Source organism: Oryzias melastigma, linkage group LG7 (assembly GCF_002922805.2).
Source record: "Oryzias melastigma strain HK-1 linkage group LG7, ASM292280v2, whole genome shotgun sequence".
Taxonomy (NCBI): domain Eukaryota; kingdom Metazoa; phylum Chordata; class Actinopteri; order Beloniformes; family Adrianichthyidae; genus Oryzias; species Oryzias melastigma.
This window is the reverse complement of record NC_050518.1, coordinates 13,808,963-13,826,331: the sequence shown is the minus strand read 5'-3', so window position 1 is coordinate 13,826,331 and position 17,369 is coordinate 13,808,963. Positions and strand designations below refer to the sequence as shown.

The 17,369-nt window shown below is 40.9% G+C and overlaps 1 protein-coding gene across 1 annotated transcript; it reads left to right on the top strand.

The window, feature by feature from the left end:
- Positions 1 to 534: 534 nt before the first annotated feature.
- slc6a1a (solute carrier family 6 member 1a) lies at positions 535 to 10,819 on the top strand. The gene is made up of 16 exons (XM_024292532.2): positions 535 to 2,005; positions 2,940 to 3,000; positions 3,070 to 3,323; positions 3,397 to 3,528; positions 3,616 to 3,716; positions 3,796 to 3,905; positions 3,983 to 4,115; positions 4,336 to 4,470; positions 4,570 to 4,673; positions 5,093 to 5,217; positions 5,309 to 5,421; positions 7,098 to 7,229; positions 7,363 to 7,465; positions 7,719 to 7,819; positions 7,987 to 8,154; positions 8,254 to 10,819. The coding sequence occupies exons 3-16, from the start codon at positions 3,092 to 3,094 to the stop codon at positions 8,713 to 8,715; spliced, it is 2,151 nt and encodes a 716-aa protein (XP_024148300.1). The 5' UTR covers positions 535 to 2,005; positions 2,940 to 3,000; positions 3,070 to 3,091; the 3' UTR covers positions 8,716 to 10,819.
- The last annotated feature ends 6,550 nt before the right edge of the window (positions 10,820 to 17,369 follow it).

Here is a 17,369-nt window from a genome sequence, read left to right as displayed (position 1 = left end):
CTTAATTTTCTTTTTATATAAAAAATGCCACAATAATGTGTTAAAAGCACCAAAAATACAATTTTCATCAGCATATAGTTTTACATTTTTAACCTTTTCGTGTCTGACTTTATTTACAGTTACATAACAAATATTATTTTTTATTCATTTAAGATGATCCTACAATAAGTGGAGACCTGGATTTCGTGGTAAATTGCAAATTAGCAAAGGGGTTAAGAAATGAATTAAGCAAAATAAAAATGTTACCGTTTTTTGATATTTATAAAAAAGCTTAATTTTGTACTTTTTGATGATAAATTGAGTTAAAATAATGTCATTTTTTACTGTTCTGGGCATTAATTCCATTAAAAAAAGCTATAAGAAATCATTAAGAAATACCCTTGCCAACCTCAGTTCTCAAAAGGTCACAGTGGTGATACATCTGTGGGTTTTTAAAGTCCAATGCGAGACTCAATCTCCGCCTGTTGCAAAGCTTTTAAAAGGAAACCACAGGAGGCCGGCGTTTACACACAGAACCGAAAACTAACAGGTCGGAGCCGCAGTGAAGTGTCTAAACCCAAACTCTGAGGCTGAGGGGTCAGCTGGCTGACACTGCCTGTCACCATGCCTGTGTGCTTCATCAGCAGGTGTATAAATATGTGTCATGTTTCAACACATGCATGTCCGCAGGGACCCAGATGGGATTTTAAATGCTGCATTTCATGTGGTATCATTTAGTAGGTTGGTTCACCCCTCATTGCTTTGCCATCTGGAGCCCTCTCAGCCTGCAATAGGAGTGTAAGTGCTCCCGATCTCTCTTGCCAAAGAGAAAAAAACCCAGCAGAAGTCAGCGAGCACGCCCTTCAACTCAGCTTTGAAAAGAAAAAAAAAAGAATTCTTCTCACATTAAACAAAGTGATAGGCATCAACACGTGTCAAATGTCAAGACAAACTGCAAACATGGCGTCAAGCTGCAACGCATGGAGACAAACACGAGACATCACAAGAAAAACTTCAGCTTTCATGTTCAAGGAAGGTCAAACAAGTGGGCCTGAATCACTTACCCTCCATTTTTTCTTGGATTTGTTTGTTTTTCAAAAAGGATCTCTAAACTCCAGTCTTTGACATGTTTTTATTTCCTCTTGAGCGGTCCTTTTTTTTCTTTTTTTTTCCACTCTTGTGTCATCTTCTGTTGTGCCCACCCCCCAAATTTCCAGACTACAGTCCTAGAGTTTCTCCTCCTCATTTGTGGAAGACGTCGGATGAATCCAGGCAGAGTTAGACAACGAGCCAATGTTCCCTCCCTTTATTGACGGGCTCCCTTTATCACATTTTTTTGGCAGATTTGCAGGCAGACAGTCACGGACTGGCTTCACTTTCAACATTACCCCTCCATATGTTTCTGTTTTCCACCTCAGACATACATTTTAATACTGGGGAGGGGGGAGTCTGGGTGGGAGGGGGTTGTTATTATTTATGTTGAGTTTCCATGTGAAAATAAATATGAAAAAAAAGATTTTTTTTGACTGAAAGAAAAATTATTACCAACCAAAATAGTGTCAATTAATGTAAAAATAATAATAATAAAATAATTCTTGTATGAATGAAATGCTGGATAAGACAAACAGACTGCAACTGTGATGTCTGTGCAGCTTGTGGATGAGGAAGAGGAGGGGGGGCGACTTTGAGATGACATTGAGGCTCTGTGGATGCGAGTTGAGACTCTGGTTGTTGATTTTAGACACTCGCACAAGCCGAAGTGGCTGCTGCCCGTGTGCGTTCAGCCTCCTCCTCTTCCTCATCTTCCTCCTCCTTCCTTCCTCTTCTTCGTCCTGGTCTTCAGCACTGCTCCCCACTGGACAGCTCCTGCTCGGACACTGCATGCTCCCCTTCAGTCTTTTCATGGAAGTAAAACCCATTTATGTTGCAAGACAAACTGGGAGTTTACAACTTCGCGCACAGGAGGATTCTGCGGATACCTCGTTCCGAGACTTGTGGCGAGCTGCGTGCAGATCCCACATTCACTGTGAGTAAACCCGCGTCTGCCTCTCTGCATGTGCCACAGTTAGTCTATTTTACTTGAAATAAACAAACCCCTTTGAATGCATGCGTTTATGTCTGTCTCCAGCAATGAAATCAATAGACTATCCATCAGTCCTCTGCTGGGATCAATATTTACGCGAGGATCTTAAATCAAAATCCACGCAGAACTGATCCCTGTCTGACTGTCTGTGTTGTTGCAAATGTGGAGACGCATTCTGGCGCACCGAAAAACGCGCGCAGTTTTCAATTAATCGGGCTGAATGGAATATTAAGGTGTGCTGGGCTGATGCGTAAAGCTTTTACGCATCGGACATCCTTTTGTCTGCATCATGCCTTTTGGATTCCAATTTGTTTAAAAATCCCGTTTTTATGGTAAATATTTGTTTGGAGAATGTCTTGGTGGTAATTGGTGCACTTTTTGCGCCTAAATTGTGCGCTATTCCTGTGGTGCGCGCTGGCTCCAGGTGATTTTATTTTAAATTGCGCCTTTTTTAATGCTTTAAGTTGTAGCTTTTGGTATTTGTGTTGTTGTATTTTTGGGGCGCATATTTTCTTGCAGACTTTGTTTAGGCAATAGTGTCTGCTGAGCTGGTTTTTTGGCTGATATTACCGTGCAATCTGTCGTGCGCCTTTCAATTCAGGAGGCAAGTCGACGGATTTTGGAATATGTTTTATTTATTTGTTTATTTATTTTTGGCATTTGTTGAGCCTGAGGTGAATGGAATAATTGTCATGGCGCCAAAAAGGATGGGGAGATGCTGCCTTTAATTGGCATTGAAACAGGATGAGGATGGATGGATGGATGGATGGATGAATGAATGTTGTGCCTAAAAGAGAGCAACATGTTCTTTCTTCAGGAGGTAATCTCATTTTCTGCGCCACTTGTACAAACGACACTTTATCCACAACCCCTGTAGGTTAACGGCGACTGACGAGCCGTGTGCGCGCAGGCTTCATCTCCAGACATTTGGTCCAAAGGTTAGTCCTAAAAACCGCGAAGCTGCTGTCTACGTGGACTGGTGCTGAAGCCTCTCGTCCTACCGCCAGGACCTCTGCCAGACCCAGAGACATGGCGACGAACGGCACCAAAACGGACGGTCAGGTCACGGAACTCAACGAGGTGGCCACCAGCAATGACAAGCCCAAGTCACTGGACGTCAAACCCGAGAAGCCAAAAAAGGATTTGCCCGACAGAGAAACGTGGGGAGGAAAATTTGACTTCCTCCTGTCTTGCGTGGGTTATGCAATTGGACTGGGGAACGTGTGGAGATTTCCCTATCTGTGTGGCAAAAACGGTGGAGGTAAACATCATTTTTCATGGCTTGTGTGTGCACACCTTCCATCAGCTCATGTTGTAACTTTCTATCCATTCAGGAGCCTTCTTGATCCCCTATTTTTTGACCCTCATATTTGCTGGGATGCCCTTGTTCCTACTGGAATGCTCCCTTGGTCAGTACACCTCCATTGGAGGGCTCGGTGTGTGGAAACTGGCTCCTGTGTTCAAAGGTACCTAAAAGTCTGGAAGAAAGGAAGGAGGGCAGTGGTGTTTGTGAATAGTTCCTCTGCACTGCCTAATTCATTTCTCTCTAATAGGTGTGGGCCTTGCAGCAGCTGTTCTGTCCTTCTGGCTCAACATTTACTACATTGTAATCATTGCTTGGGCCATTTACTATCTGTACAACTCATTCACCGCAGTAAGTACTGTCAGAGTGAGAGTTATTAAACGTGGAAGGTCAGGAATCAGGGGGAGAAAAAATGATATTTGTGTTGCAGAACCTGCCGTGGAGCTCATGTGACAACCTATGGAACACAGAGAAGTGCTACACAAACTACAGCATTGCAGACACCACCAACCTCACCAGTGCTGTGGTGGAGTTCTGGGAGTAAGATTTTCTGTTTCAACGCATGAAATGTAGAAAAACATTTGCTTAGCCTTATTGTTGCTCACCCTGATTTGTAGGCTCAACGTGCATCAAATGACTGACGGCCTAGAAAAACCAGGCCAGCTTCGAGTGCCACTGGCAATAACGCTGGCCATAGCCTGGGTCCTTGTGTACTTTTGTATCTGGAAAGGCGTTAGCTGGACAGGAAAGGTGAGACTTGGTGGAGCTTTTCCTGATAAATGTCTAAATATTTGTGTTCATTTTTGTGCCTATCTTCCTGGGAATAGCCAGTCATAGTCCAGATTTTGGATTTCAACTCTCCTATACATTACTATTTAGTTAGTCAAGTTTAAATTTCCCAAATTTGTCACTTAATTTACTTTATGAAAACGGAACTCAGACCTGCTGATCTCCCCCTTGCTATTTCCAGGTCGTTTACTTCTCAGCCACCTATCCCTACTTCATGCTGTTCATCCTCTTCATCCGTGGGGTGACTCTACCTGGCGCTAGAGAGGGAATTCTGTTTTATATCACCCCAGACTTTGAGAAACTGAAAGAATCTGAGGTAAACGACAGACCACAGTGTGATTCCTTGCCATATGTAGAACGCTCGAGAGAACAGAAGTTGGCCCCACGCTGCTAAATCATTGCGTTCTTCTGTCAGGTATGGCTGGATGCAGCTACACAGATCTTTTTCTCCTATGGATTGGGACTGGGGTCACTTATAGCTCTGGGCAGCTACAATACTTTCAATAACAACGTTTATAGGTAAGACTTTATGATTCATCTGGTGTATGCGAGGCTAAATGTGAGCAGTTTTAGGTTTTGAAGGATGAAAAATGTTGAGGTTCAATGAATTCCTGAGATTTTTAGCATAAAAATGGCTCCCTGAGCCTGAATGTTTGTCTTCAGCAGTTTCAGGATTCTGGGTCACATTATCGGTTACATAAAAATAATTGCATTCAGTTTGAGCTTTCTGCAAACTGTCAGAATAATGCAGAAACGCTGAAGCATTTTAATGCATGAGTTTATTGCTGGAAAAGGGAGGCCGTTCATTTTTATCAGGATTCATAAAGCTTGAAATAACAATTCAAGCTTATTTTAGATATTCTGGTGTTTTTTTTAGTCAGTTTCGGATGGAAACTAAATACGATTTATCTCTATTTTTTCACATTTTCTGACTCCAGAGACTCTATCATTGTGTGCTGCATCAACTCGTGCACCAGCATGTTTGCTGGGTTTGTGATCTTTTCCATCGTCGGCTTCATGTCACACGTGACAAAGAAAAACATAGCCGACGTAGCAGCTTCAGGTAACTGCTGCTTTTATTTGTTTTATCAGCTTTTAAACAGAGGTTTGACAGAATAACCCTGACGAAAACGCCTCTCCTCTTCATCACCCAGGTCCCGGCTTGGCTTTCCTCGCTTACCCAGAGGCAGTAACCCAGTTGCCTGTGTCTCCTCTCTGGGCCATTTTGTTCTTCTCCATGCTGCTCATGCTGGGGATAGACAGCCAGGTAATGGGGGGGGCTTAGAGGTGATTGGCTCAGGGGGATGACCTAAATATTTGAAAGTAGGCATCTATCATGCAGCTCACCTCTGTCGTCTGCATGATAAGCATGTAATTTGTCCCTGGTGGACAGATATGGTTAGACTTAGAGACATTTTATTTTTGATGCAACTTCATTACCCTCCTTGCCCCCTGTGTGTTTTTTTTACATCTGATTTAAATAAGACCTCACAGGCTTAAGAGTGAAAAATTGTAGAAATTACAACCCAGTTCCAAATGTCATAGTTGCAGGAGTTTTTTTACGTTCACATCCCCCTCAGCAACGTGTCAAGCGGCCACTTCTAATGATAATTCTATGTAAGACTACGGTCACATATCTCACAATGCCACCACTCAGCGATGCTGTAATCAGGAGGCAGCAGTCAGATTTTTACATGCCGCGCGATGGCTGCAGAAGAAAAAGTTACATTTCTATGCAGACAGGATGATTTTTCTCTAAAAGTTAACATCGGTCAGTGGGCGCCTAAGATCACACGTTGGCAGTCCAGTGACCAACACAATTTATTTCCAGGTCATCGCATTTTGACGTATGATTAACGACCCCTCCACGTCAAAAATTGTCGTTTTGGGTGTCCCATACTTGTGTTTTGACAAGCTGGCTGTTCCAATTAAATCAAGGCTCTCCAATCTCCGGGCCGCAAACGAGTACCGGTACCAGGATGTGGACCACACCAGAACCCTAACCCTAACCTTACCCTAGTACCGGATGTGGATCGTTACCGGACACAGATCAGTGCCAGTACCCTAACCCAGAACTTATTGCGGATCGGTACCAGTACTGGATGCAGATCAGTACCGGTTCCGGAAGCGGTACCGAACGTGTTCCAGGCTAGGGTTAGGGTAAAGGGTTAGGGTACCGGCCAGCAGCTCTGACTGGACGATGTGTAAATGGCCGTCCGTATCAAGAGCTGCCTGGTAGCTCGAGGATTTATAAAAAGCAGGTCGTTCTACACGCCTGACGGCCGCCTGCCTGTCACCGTCTACATTCATGACCACCTGAATGATTTTTCAAAAACAATTGCGCAGCATCATAAAACCACCCAACGCGCAGTGGCAGTTGTATTTAGGGCATTTTGGGCTTCTGCGTTTTAAACTCTTGCGTAGCTATTCAACTTTCCACGACCATTTTCAGACTGTATGTAAAAAATGGGCGGTCGTTGAAAACCCGTTGAAAGTCAAACCACCAATCAGGGACTCGGATTTGGTAGTGAGTGATGTATGGGTGGCGTCCTTTTTAATTCATGTGAGTGCCAACCGCTTGATAGTTGATCAAGGAGGAGAAATTGATTGTGGCTCGAAATTATTTGGCACCAAGTCTTTGATGAAAGAAAAAGTCTAGAGCAAGATTTGCGATATTTGCATATTTTTCAACTAAGCCTCTTTTAACTGTAGGTGGCGGTCACGCGCTAGTAAACAGTAGCAAAAGAAAAGAAGAAGAAGCCCCTCCCTACTTATCCAGTGTGAACACCATGAATTGCATTAAGAAAGCACTTTTAAAATGTGCGAGGTGTGAACATAGCATAAGACGTAAATGATTTGTTCATTTAGGGGGAAGACTTTGGATTTGAAAATGAATACACACTGTGCGCATATTTGTGTTTATGGCTGTTTTGCATCCCTCAGTTCTGCACTGTTGAAGGCTTCATCACTGCCCTCGTAGATGAGTTCCCCAGAGTTCTCCGAGGCAGACGAGAGATCTTCATCGCTGTCGTGTGCCTGGTGTCTTATGTGATTGGACTCTCAAACATCACACAGGTGAAGCAGAGCAGCTCTTCCTCAACAGCCATCCGTTGTATCAAATATGCTAAACCATAATAAAAAAAAAAATCAAGAGAAGTAAATCTGTGTTTAAATGATTTAAGAGCATTTTCCTTTTTATCCTTACCAGGGGGGAATCTACGTGTTCAAACTCTTCGACTACTACTCTGCCAGCGGCATGTGTCTGCTCTTCCTGGTCTTCTTTGAATGCATCTCCATATCCTGGTTCTATGGTAGGTATCATCCCCAGGTTACAGTGACGTGAAAATGTTATTAATAGTTATTTACATACACCAAAGTGAGGATGACCCAAATATGATCGGTCAGACAGCCCCGACTTAAAAGCTGTTAACACGTCGCACTTGTCTGGATGTGTTTAATTCAAGCTCTGTCCAGCCTCAAGGTCATGTTGTGCTCACGTTCACGCCAGACCAAATAAATTGGATGCTTTGTTCATGATTTTGTGTTTTTTTTTTCTTCTGCCAGGTGTGAACAAATTCTATGAGAACATCGAGGAGATGATTGGCTACAAACCCTGTGTATGGTGGAAGTTGTGCTGGCTCGTCTTCACTCCCCTCATCGTTGCTGTGAGTACCGAGAGACAATAGAATAATACATCTACAGTCGTGGCATGAAACAAAAATGAAACAATAAATAAAGTCATTATTAGATGCCTGCAGCCAAGTCGGGTTGAGAAAACGCAGCCCGTAGTATGAGATGTCAGAATGTATAACATGCCTCGTGTCTCCCACAGGGGGTGTTCCTGTTCAGCGCAGTACAAATGGTTCCTCTCACCATGGGGGACTATGTGTTCCCATCCTGGGGTCAGGGAGTAGGCTGGCTCATGGCACTGTCCTCCATGGTTCTCATACCAGGGTACATGGTTTACATGTATCTTGGACTCAAGGGCACCTACAAGGAGGTAAAAAGGGGGTTGTGTTTTGCATGTACTTCATAGTCTGCGCCACTAGGGGTCGCCAGATTTTTTTATATTAATTTATTTGTTGCGTCTCTCCCCCAGCGACTTCGAATAATGTTCCAGCCTCCTGCAGTCGTTAAACGACGCCAGGAAAATGGACCCGAGCAACAAGTGGAAACCAACACCGCTACGCTGTCCAGTCCGGCCAACCAGGCTCCCGCTAACCCCACCAGCCCCACCAACCCCGCTCCCGCCAACCCCACCAGCCCGGCCAATCCAGCTCCCATAAACACAACGAGCCCCGTGGCGCCCGCCAACCCAGCTCCCCTACCGGCCAACCCGACTTCCGTCTCCAGCTCGGTGAATTCCGCCACGAGCCCCACCACCACCGCCACTAACATTATCACCACCACTACGACTACGGCGACCCCGGCTAACCCGACCGCCACAACTGTTAGCCCAACCAGCGCCGTCCCCAACCCAGTTAGCCCAGCAGAGCCTGTGAATCCGCCAAACCAAAAAAGCCTGACATCTAACTTGAGCAATGCAGAGGCCAACGTGTAGACAACAAGGAGACCCTCATGGAGCATGTAGACAAAGAAGAACATTAAAAAAAAGGACATCCAAGATTTTATTTGATTCACCTACCTCCAGGGGCAAAAATGCGATCAAAACATGTTTAATTTTTCTGCATTTGTGAGACCAAGCCAATGATGTCTTATTGTTGGTTTGCTATCTGAAAAGAGTATCCGACTGTTAGCAGTGATACAAGCATAAATCCAATTTAAGAAAAAGAAAAAAAAAAACAAGGAAAAAAACTGTGTCATACTGTGAGAAAAGAAAAAAAACCTTAGAGAAATAGATTAGAGATTTGTTAAATATCTTTATGAATCCAGTAAATACTGTGTGAATATAGTAGATCAAGTAGTGAACAAAATTGACATCATTGAAGGAGTGCAAGGGATGGCGTCAATTTTATTTTGTGGATGTTTACCAAACCTCACACAGTTGTCTCTTTTTCCAGCGTTGCTCTCTGTGAGGTGAACTACAGGCCGCAAGGCAAACGAGGAGCTCTGAGTAAGCACAATGCCAATAAGAAGTTCATGTTTAGGAACTCTGGAGCAATCCAGCATTTGTTGCAAAAGATTTTGTGTGTGAGAGAGACTGTTATTTTTTTCTTCCTTTTTTCAGTAAATAAAACTTTGAAAAAAAAGAAGAAAACTTTTATGTATTCAAAAGCATTTTTAGAATTATTTTTAGGGGTGTTTTATACTTGTATGTGTTGTAACTGAGGACCAAAATCAATAGGCAGACAATAGCAAAAACTATGCCATTTAGTATTTGGTTGGCAAAGCACAGGGTACAAAGGAGTACAAAAAAAAAAAAAAAGAACAAGATGAAGTCAAATGAAGCACAGGGTTATCAAAGTGATTTACAAACGTTAGGGGTGTGACGATTAATCGATAAATCGATTTCTATTCCTGCGATCCAACCAGATTGATCTGTCTGAGGCAAGTTGGTAATCAAATCCACTAATACCATCATAAAATCACTTCAACGTAGAAAATAGTATTAGGTTTATTTTACTATAACGTAAAAACCGTAAAAATCGTATCGTCAACCACAAATCATAATATAAATCGTTGTTCAAATGAATCGTTACACCCCTAACAAATGTCCAAGATCCCTTAATGCTGGTAGTCAGTCCTGTTTACTTTTCGCATGCTTTCCTCAGGAACATCATTGAAAAATTGCTCTCAAATGTCTCCTGACAAACAAAGGAAAAAAAAAAGCAAACAACAGAGAAGGCCTTAAGCCAATTAACCAATTTCTGCAAAGTCATAGTTTGTTTACATGACTGGACAGAATTACAACACTTTGTATGCTAGCACAAAAACAAGGACCAACTCTGTGTCTGAGTCATGTTTTTCTCTCTCTATGTGTCATGATCAGTCATATTTTGATCAAAAATATGTATTTTTTGAAAAAAAAATACATATTTAGATGCGCAGACCGCTAAACAAACGGTCTTTATTTTCATGTTACTAGTTAAAAAGCACAAAACGTTTTTGTTGTTTTGTTTTTTTCCTCAGACTTTTGCCATGGCGTGTTCGGACAATGTTAGTTTGCTTCTACGGCAGCTACTGTGAAAGGAATCTGGTCGAACAGAACATGTTTACTTAGAAAAGCAAAGCAACTGAGCTAATATGTGACAATGGCTACAGTTCATGTCCTGTGAATTTTGTATAAAGTTACTCTACCACAGTTTTCTCTGGAAGTTTGTTGTAAAACTGTACCGTGTAAAACATGTAACTGTGAATGTCTGTACTACATTGGAAGTTGTTGTCTAAATGTTGAAAAAATGGAGTTGCTGTTTTCTGCAATAATATTTTGATCACAGAAGCTAAAGCACATATATGACAGAAATATATGAAATTATAATGAAAAATAAATATATTGATGATTATATTAAAAATAGAAGCTATGTCTAGTTAAAAAGAAAAAAATACTGTTTTGTATATTTTTAACTGTCACACTGCCTAATGTAAAACATAATATAAAAAAAAGATATGTATCTAAATAGTGTCACATGATAAAGCACGATTGTTATGTTATACAAACAGAAAGACTGAAAAAATAAAGAGTTATAGAAAATATAAATACAACACATTCCTATATGTCCCTGATAGCATGTGTCTTTAGTGTTTCTGGTACCAGTGCTATTAGAAAATAGGGTCAGCTATCTTATCCAAAGACATAAACTGCTCTGAATCCTCTTGCAGTAATTGGCTGTTTCCTCTCTTGTAAGTTAATTCCTGTCCACGGAGTATTTCTAGTCAATAGATATGAGAAAATACGAGACCACTGAGATTATAAAAAGGGATTAGAAGGCAGAATTACAACCTTGATTATTTTACAGAGAGGCCAGGTGGGTGCTGGGGGGAGGGGGGGGTGAAATATATAAACTAATCATTGGAGTAAGAAAAATAAAAAATAAAAGAGATGTGAGAAGAAAACGTGTCTGCATCCATTCTGTGCGGCTTCTTGAGTGTCAGAAACATAAGCTGATGGCGATGGCGGCGGCAGGGGAGGTGGGGGGGGGGGGGGGTCGCTTCAAAACAGCTTCGGCCCCGGGGCCTGGCGTGCTTGCCGGCCCCATCTCCCCCCCCTCTCTCTTTCATGGCTGCGTGCGTGTTTATGTTTGTGCACTCGCACCCTCTCCCTCCTCTGCAGTCGCTGCTTCCATTAGCTTCCAGTGTGATAAAAGAGACGGCACCAGCTGACACCGCCACAATGACTCGCCGCGGATGAAAGAATGAGATGTCCCCCTCTTGTAGCTCGTGGCAAGCCACGTCTCTGGGTGTGTGTGAGGCTGTGCGACTCCTCGTGTGAGGCAGAGCAGGTCAGGGACGGGGAAAATATGGGTTTGCTTTGGGATTAAGTAATGCCCCTCATGGCAGCTCATACAAACCGCTCCCTGATGGATGACTTAGTGGCCTCCATTATCCCTAGTTGTGCAATTTACCCTCATTACCTATAAAAACAAGTCAGCACCAGAACAGCCATGACTGATTTCATCTGTCTGCAGAAGCTATGGATCATCATTGTCATCCTGGGTGGACAGGACCTGAAAGATCTTTATTAGTATGAAGCCATCGAGCAGAACACAGAGAGTCTTTAGGGGGAGGCGGCACATTCTGGGAGCTCTATCTTAAGGTTTATTATAATTTTCCAAATATGTTTTCAGAAAGTGTCGACCTGTTGGCACACGTTTGTGAATACTTTTGCACGTCTTTCAGAAAATGTATAAAATTTGGGGTTTGAAAAATCTGGATGACCAAATCTAAAATCTTTCCTTTAGGTAGATCAGCGGTGGTAAAAAAAAATACACTTTTTTCATAATGACATGTGTAGATCCTGCCCAATGGTAGATAATTAGTTCATTGCAGTGGTTTAATGTGTTATTTTCCAGTTATGTCAATGTTTCGTCATTCTGTTTCTGCAGCTCTGTTTGTGTAACTACAATTGTGTCTTTTGTGACCCTTACAACAAGGGTATTTGGTGTATCAGAGTGACTCTACGACGCTAGCCAACCTTCACTGACACTTGAGCTAAATAAATGGTTCAGTTGAGACCGTTGTCTGGCTTTTCCTTCTTTTCCTCACTCAAAAGTCTATCAGTATTATCCAGAATGCAGAATACTGGTTGTACCACTGTGAAAGCTGTTTGGACCTTGCTACCCGTCTTCTTCTTGAGTGGTATAATAGGCCGTTCCTGGGTTTAAACTTGCAAAGAATTGAGGAAATATATTTAAAATATTAGCCAGGAATGAACCGGACTCCTGAAGTGAACTTGTTGCAAGTGATTTCTAACCAAAAATGAGGGAATAAAGATAGAGAAAATAACTAAAGAAGAACAAGAAGTAAAGCCTGAGAACATTTCACTCAGGGGCGGAGCTACAGTGGGGTGCAGCTGCTGGAGGGGCTCAGATAAAGAAATAATCAATACAAGCTTTTTAAAGCTTTAGAAATAGCTCAAAGAACTGCTGTAAAAACGATATAATAAAACCCTTTGAAACACGTACATATTTTGGATCCTTTTAATTTCTCATTTATCACAAAAGTCTTCTGCCCTTCCCAAATAAAATGGTTCCTATTGGTTAATGTAATTGTTTGTAAGTAGTGAATTGAACAGTTATGACTTTTTCATATTACAGCAGACTGCAGAACCCTTTAAAGAGATGTTAAAAGACAAGTTTCTGCTTAATAATTGAACTATTTCCTGGTGTAGACATTATTTATGAATATTTATATAATGTATTTATGTAAACAGGCTTGGAGATACAGTAATATGCATGTGTGTGTATTGCCTTGTGATTTGCTGGTGAACTGTACAAGGCGTGACTGACCATTAACCTTTGACACCTGCAGGATCCATTGACCCTTTTGACCCCAAATGAGGACAACCTGAGTTGACATTTGACTATTTGAAATTACAAGCGCTGGCTCAACAACCACAAAAATACATCTATCTGCTGGAGACAGATTGGTGATGTGTTTGTTGAGTCCTCCCATCCAGTGTCTCCCGCTGACAGCCGAACATTTTCATCTGTATCCATCAAATTATGAGTAGATAAAACAGACGTGTGAGATCCTGTTAATTGCCAGACACTCATCAGCTGTGCATTTTCAAGATGCAGTTCAGGTTGCCATGGTGACGATGTCTTTTACTCTAAATAAAAAAACAAATCCATCAAAAGAAGACAATTTAAAGTAATAATCAAACTTCCAGTCTTTCATTTTTGCACCCATTAGCACCTGGAGGCTTTTCTGCTCAAAAAGCTGCGAAATTTGACACAAAGACAGCAAACATATGTGAATGAAAAGGGGGCAAAAGTATTCTTGAAGGTTTCCCGCTCAAAAAGATGAGAGAAGTGTGTCATATTTATCACAGGTTCACTTCAATTGTGAGATACAAAATGTAAAGTATAACTGTTCATGAATTCTAAATAAATAATTTGTTTAATTGTGCATAAAATAAGTATTTAGCTGTAACAACAGGGAAGAATTCTGTCCCTCACAGACCCGTTCTGTAAGAAACTCTTCTTTCTCTCACTCATTACCAGTATTAATTACACCTGTTTGGACTGTCCACCTGTCCACGTCAGCTTCTACACCATGACCAACACCAAAGAGCTGTCAAAGGATACCATAGATAAGATTGTATTCCTGAACAAATCTAGAATAGGCAAACAGCTTGATAATAATGGATCAGCTGTTGGGACAATTATTGGAAAATGGAACAAATACAAGATCTTTGAAAGTCTACCTCCACCTGGAGGAAGATCTTACCTGATGGGATACAACTGATCGTGGTAATAGTGACGAAACAGTCCAGAACTACACCAATGAACTGGTCAATGACCTAAAGAGATCAGGAATCACACTAACAAAAGTTCATATTGATAATCCACAATGTCATCATGGATTGAAATCATAGACTATATATATATCACTGGACAGCTTGACCCCTCCCCCCTCACATTCAGAAAAGGAAGTACCTGCCGGCTTCAAAAAAACAAAAATTCTATAGACTTTTATTGAGAAATAGACAAAAATTCTATTTGCTAGAATAGCCATTCTTGCTCTGATATATTTTCTTAACATATTCTTGCTAGTCCTAATTGTTATACTAACTGACTTATCAGATGCCTGAATAAAAAGCAAACATTTGATTGACAGATTCTCCCGAGCTGTTTTCAGTGGAAGGGGTGTAGACTCCGAACAAGCTCACTCCTGATTGGCAACTATAGTTGCCCTGGAAATGTGACTCAGACCGACTCGGACAAATCACTGCTGTCTGGGTCCAAATGGTGATGCCAGTATGAAGAAAAATGGCGACGGATTTGGCTTCACTTTGCTGGCGCCGCAGGTAAGGTATATTTTATGCTTTTTTTGTATTTTCTATGGTTGACGTGAAAGCTAAATTCGTCTATTTTTATATACAGTCTATGATTGAAAGCCTGCAGCGCTCCAAAGGTCCTTCTGCTTAAGCCAGCACATGTCCAGACTCATCTGTTTTCTAGACACCAACTGGATGATTCAAACGCCTCTCTATATGGGGCGTTGCGACTTTAGAACACCATACCCATTGTGAAACACGTCATGCTTTGGAGCTGCTTTTCTGCAAATGGGACAGGAAGACTGATTCATATAAAAGAAAGGATAAATGGGTCAATGTATAGTGACATTTTGGTTTAAAACCCCCTTCCACCAGTGAGATCACTGAGAATGAAATGTTGCTGGATCTTCCAGCGTGGTTCCAAACAAATTTCCCGATTTGTAGAAGTGGCTATATAAAAAGCATTTCAAGGTTCTGGAGGGGTCTAGACAGACTCTGGAACACATTCCTACAGATAATCTGTGAGAGAGTTGAAAGTCTGTCTTTCCCAGCAACAGCTCAAAACATCACAGCTCTTGAGGAGATCTGTATGGAGGAATGGGCCAAAAAAGCAATGCAAACCTGCTGAAGATCTGCAGGAAACATTTGGAAGATCTGCAGGAAACATTTGGCCTCTGACATTAGGGTTGACTTACAAAGTACTCAATGTTTGCTATTGACTAAATACTTATTAATAGTAATAATTCTATCTAAAACTAAGTTGAACACAATCCAAGAAGCTTTGAAGTGGCTCTTTTTGCTGCGCAGGTGTCAGAATTTTAGAAACAGCTCAACAAATGAGCTGGAATCAAATGTCAAACTTTGTTTGTTTAGACCCAAAACCTGAAAAAAATGAGCAGTTGGATCAATTTAGCACAGATTATAATCAAGAGCATGAATCACACCTGTCTTGCTCCACAGTTTAAAAAAATAAATTAAGGATAATGTTGATTTGTGACTATCCTAGAGAGTTTGGACCCTAAGACCCATACGTACTTTCTAATATTGTGAAGTCTGTGTCCCAATGGAAAAAACATAATCAAAATGTCACATATGGGTTTGATCAATTAATTAGGTTGGACAGAAGAATGTATTTTAGGACATGATGTTCAAAGCCCCACTTGTTACAATGAAAGTCCATCTTTGTATTTCTAAGAGAACCTCAGAAGATTATGTTATGAACGTCCTGAGAAAATCTACAATATCTTGAGATCTTCAAATAGATTTATGAAATGAATGTGGGTGAGCACAGGCAGAAACGCCTGAGAAAATGACCTTCACACCAGCTGACGGCAAAATATTTGAAAACCTTCAAACAGCAGCTGAAGCTGCATCCAGACATGCCATGTGAAACTATATCACACAAGGTTAGAGTTCTTGTGATAAACGGACTCGTCAAAGCACGAGTGCGGAAAAGAAAACAGGGTTAATGTGCCAAAGAATGAGAGAACTGAGGTTGTTCTCAGTCATCTCCTGCATCCAAGCGGCTCATTAACGATCATGGCACAGGTGACTCAAAAACATATGGAACGGTACTTTCATATATATATATATATATATATATATATATATATATATTTATATATACATGTGAAAGTAATAAAATATTAAATACCTGATTGGAAAATATATTTTAAAAAAGGTACAGTAAAAATCCTTGACAGTTTATTTTATTAAATGGATTTAATGCATGTGTACTGCAGAAGTGCAAATACGTTTATGATTGAGAGTAATTAAATTTTAAGACGATAACATATTTTTTTTATTTTCTAGTCAATCAAGTTTTAAATCGATTTGATATATTTGTGTGCTTTTATTTGTATTGTATATTTCCTTGTTTTATTGCTGAAATTGCCTGAAATAAACAAATCACTCAATAAATGTGATCATCAGCTTTCATACACTGATTCTGTGTATTCAGACAGAAAATTTGTTCTGGATTATTAATGGAAATGAACTCTGGTTCACTTTTAGCGAAGTCTGAATACATCCTTGTTGTAAATAAATCATGATAATCAAGCAAAAGGTATCATTTCTGAAGTATAAACTTTACTTCCATCCATTAACTTTTCATACTTTATTTATACTTTTCTCTTCATGACTTTTCCAACCTGTGGAATTCTCATTGTTATCCAACAAGACTAAATGTTGGTTAGGACTGTCACTATAGGGATTGGTCGTTACTTGTGTCTGTCGGTCAGATTTCTCCACCTGACTTTAGTTTATCTCTGCAACACTACTCACCACTTTTTTTCAAGTCTTCGTTTCTACTAAAAAGCAAATGTGTTAAATGATTATTGGTACAACCTTACTGTAAAGACGCACTCTGAGGAAAATTGTGTTTTTAACATGTTCTTGTAACTTTTTTCTGATGATAAATGAAATAAATAAAGAAAGTTAGACTTAAATTGCATTTCTTGGTATTTCTTTATTAAAGTTGTAGTAAAATCATAGCAGACAAAAAAAGTTGTGACTCAGGGTCTACAGTGGCAAGCCAATTCATTCTGATGCATCCATTTACAGAAAAATAGATCCGTGTTCGTCTTTGTTTTCCTTGCCTGAGCTGTTATCTGGATCAAAACTGTACGGCTGAATCGCTCCAATATTGCTCGGCGTTTTTACTGCACTGTAATGTTAGCTCGGGAGAGTGAGGGAAGGTAAGGTAGTGGAGAGAGTGAAGACAAAGATATGATGGGAAATCAATGCAGGCTTACACCCACAGTTCACAGATGAATGTCTAGTGAACTCCTGCTGCTCTGCAGAGACTATGTCCCAGA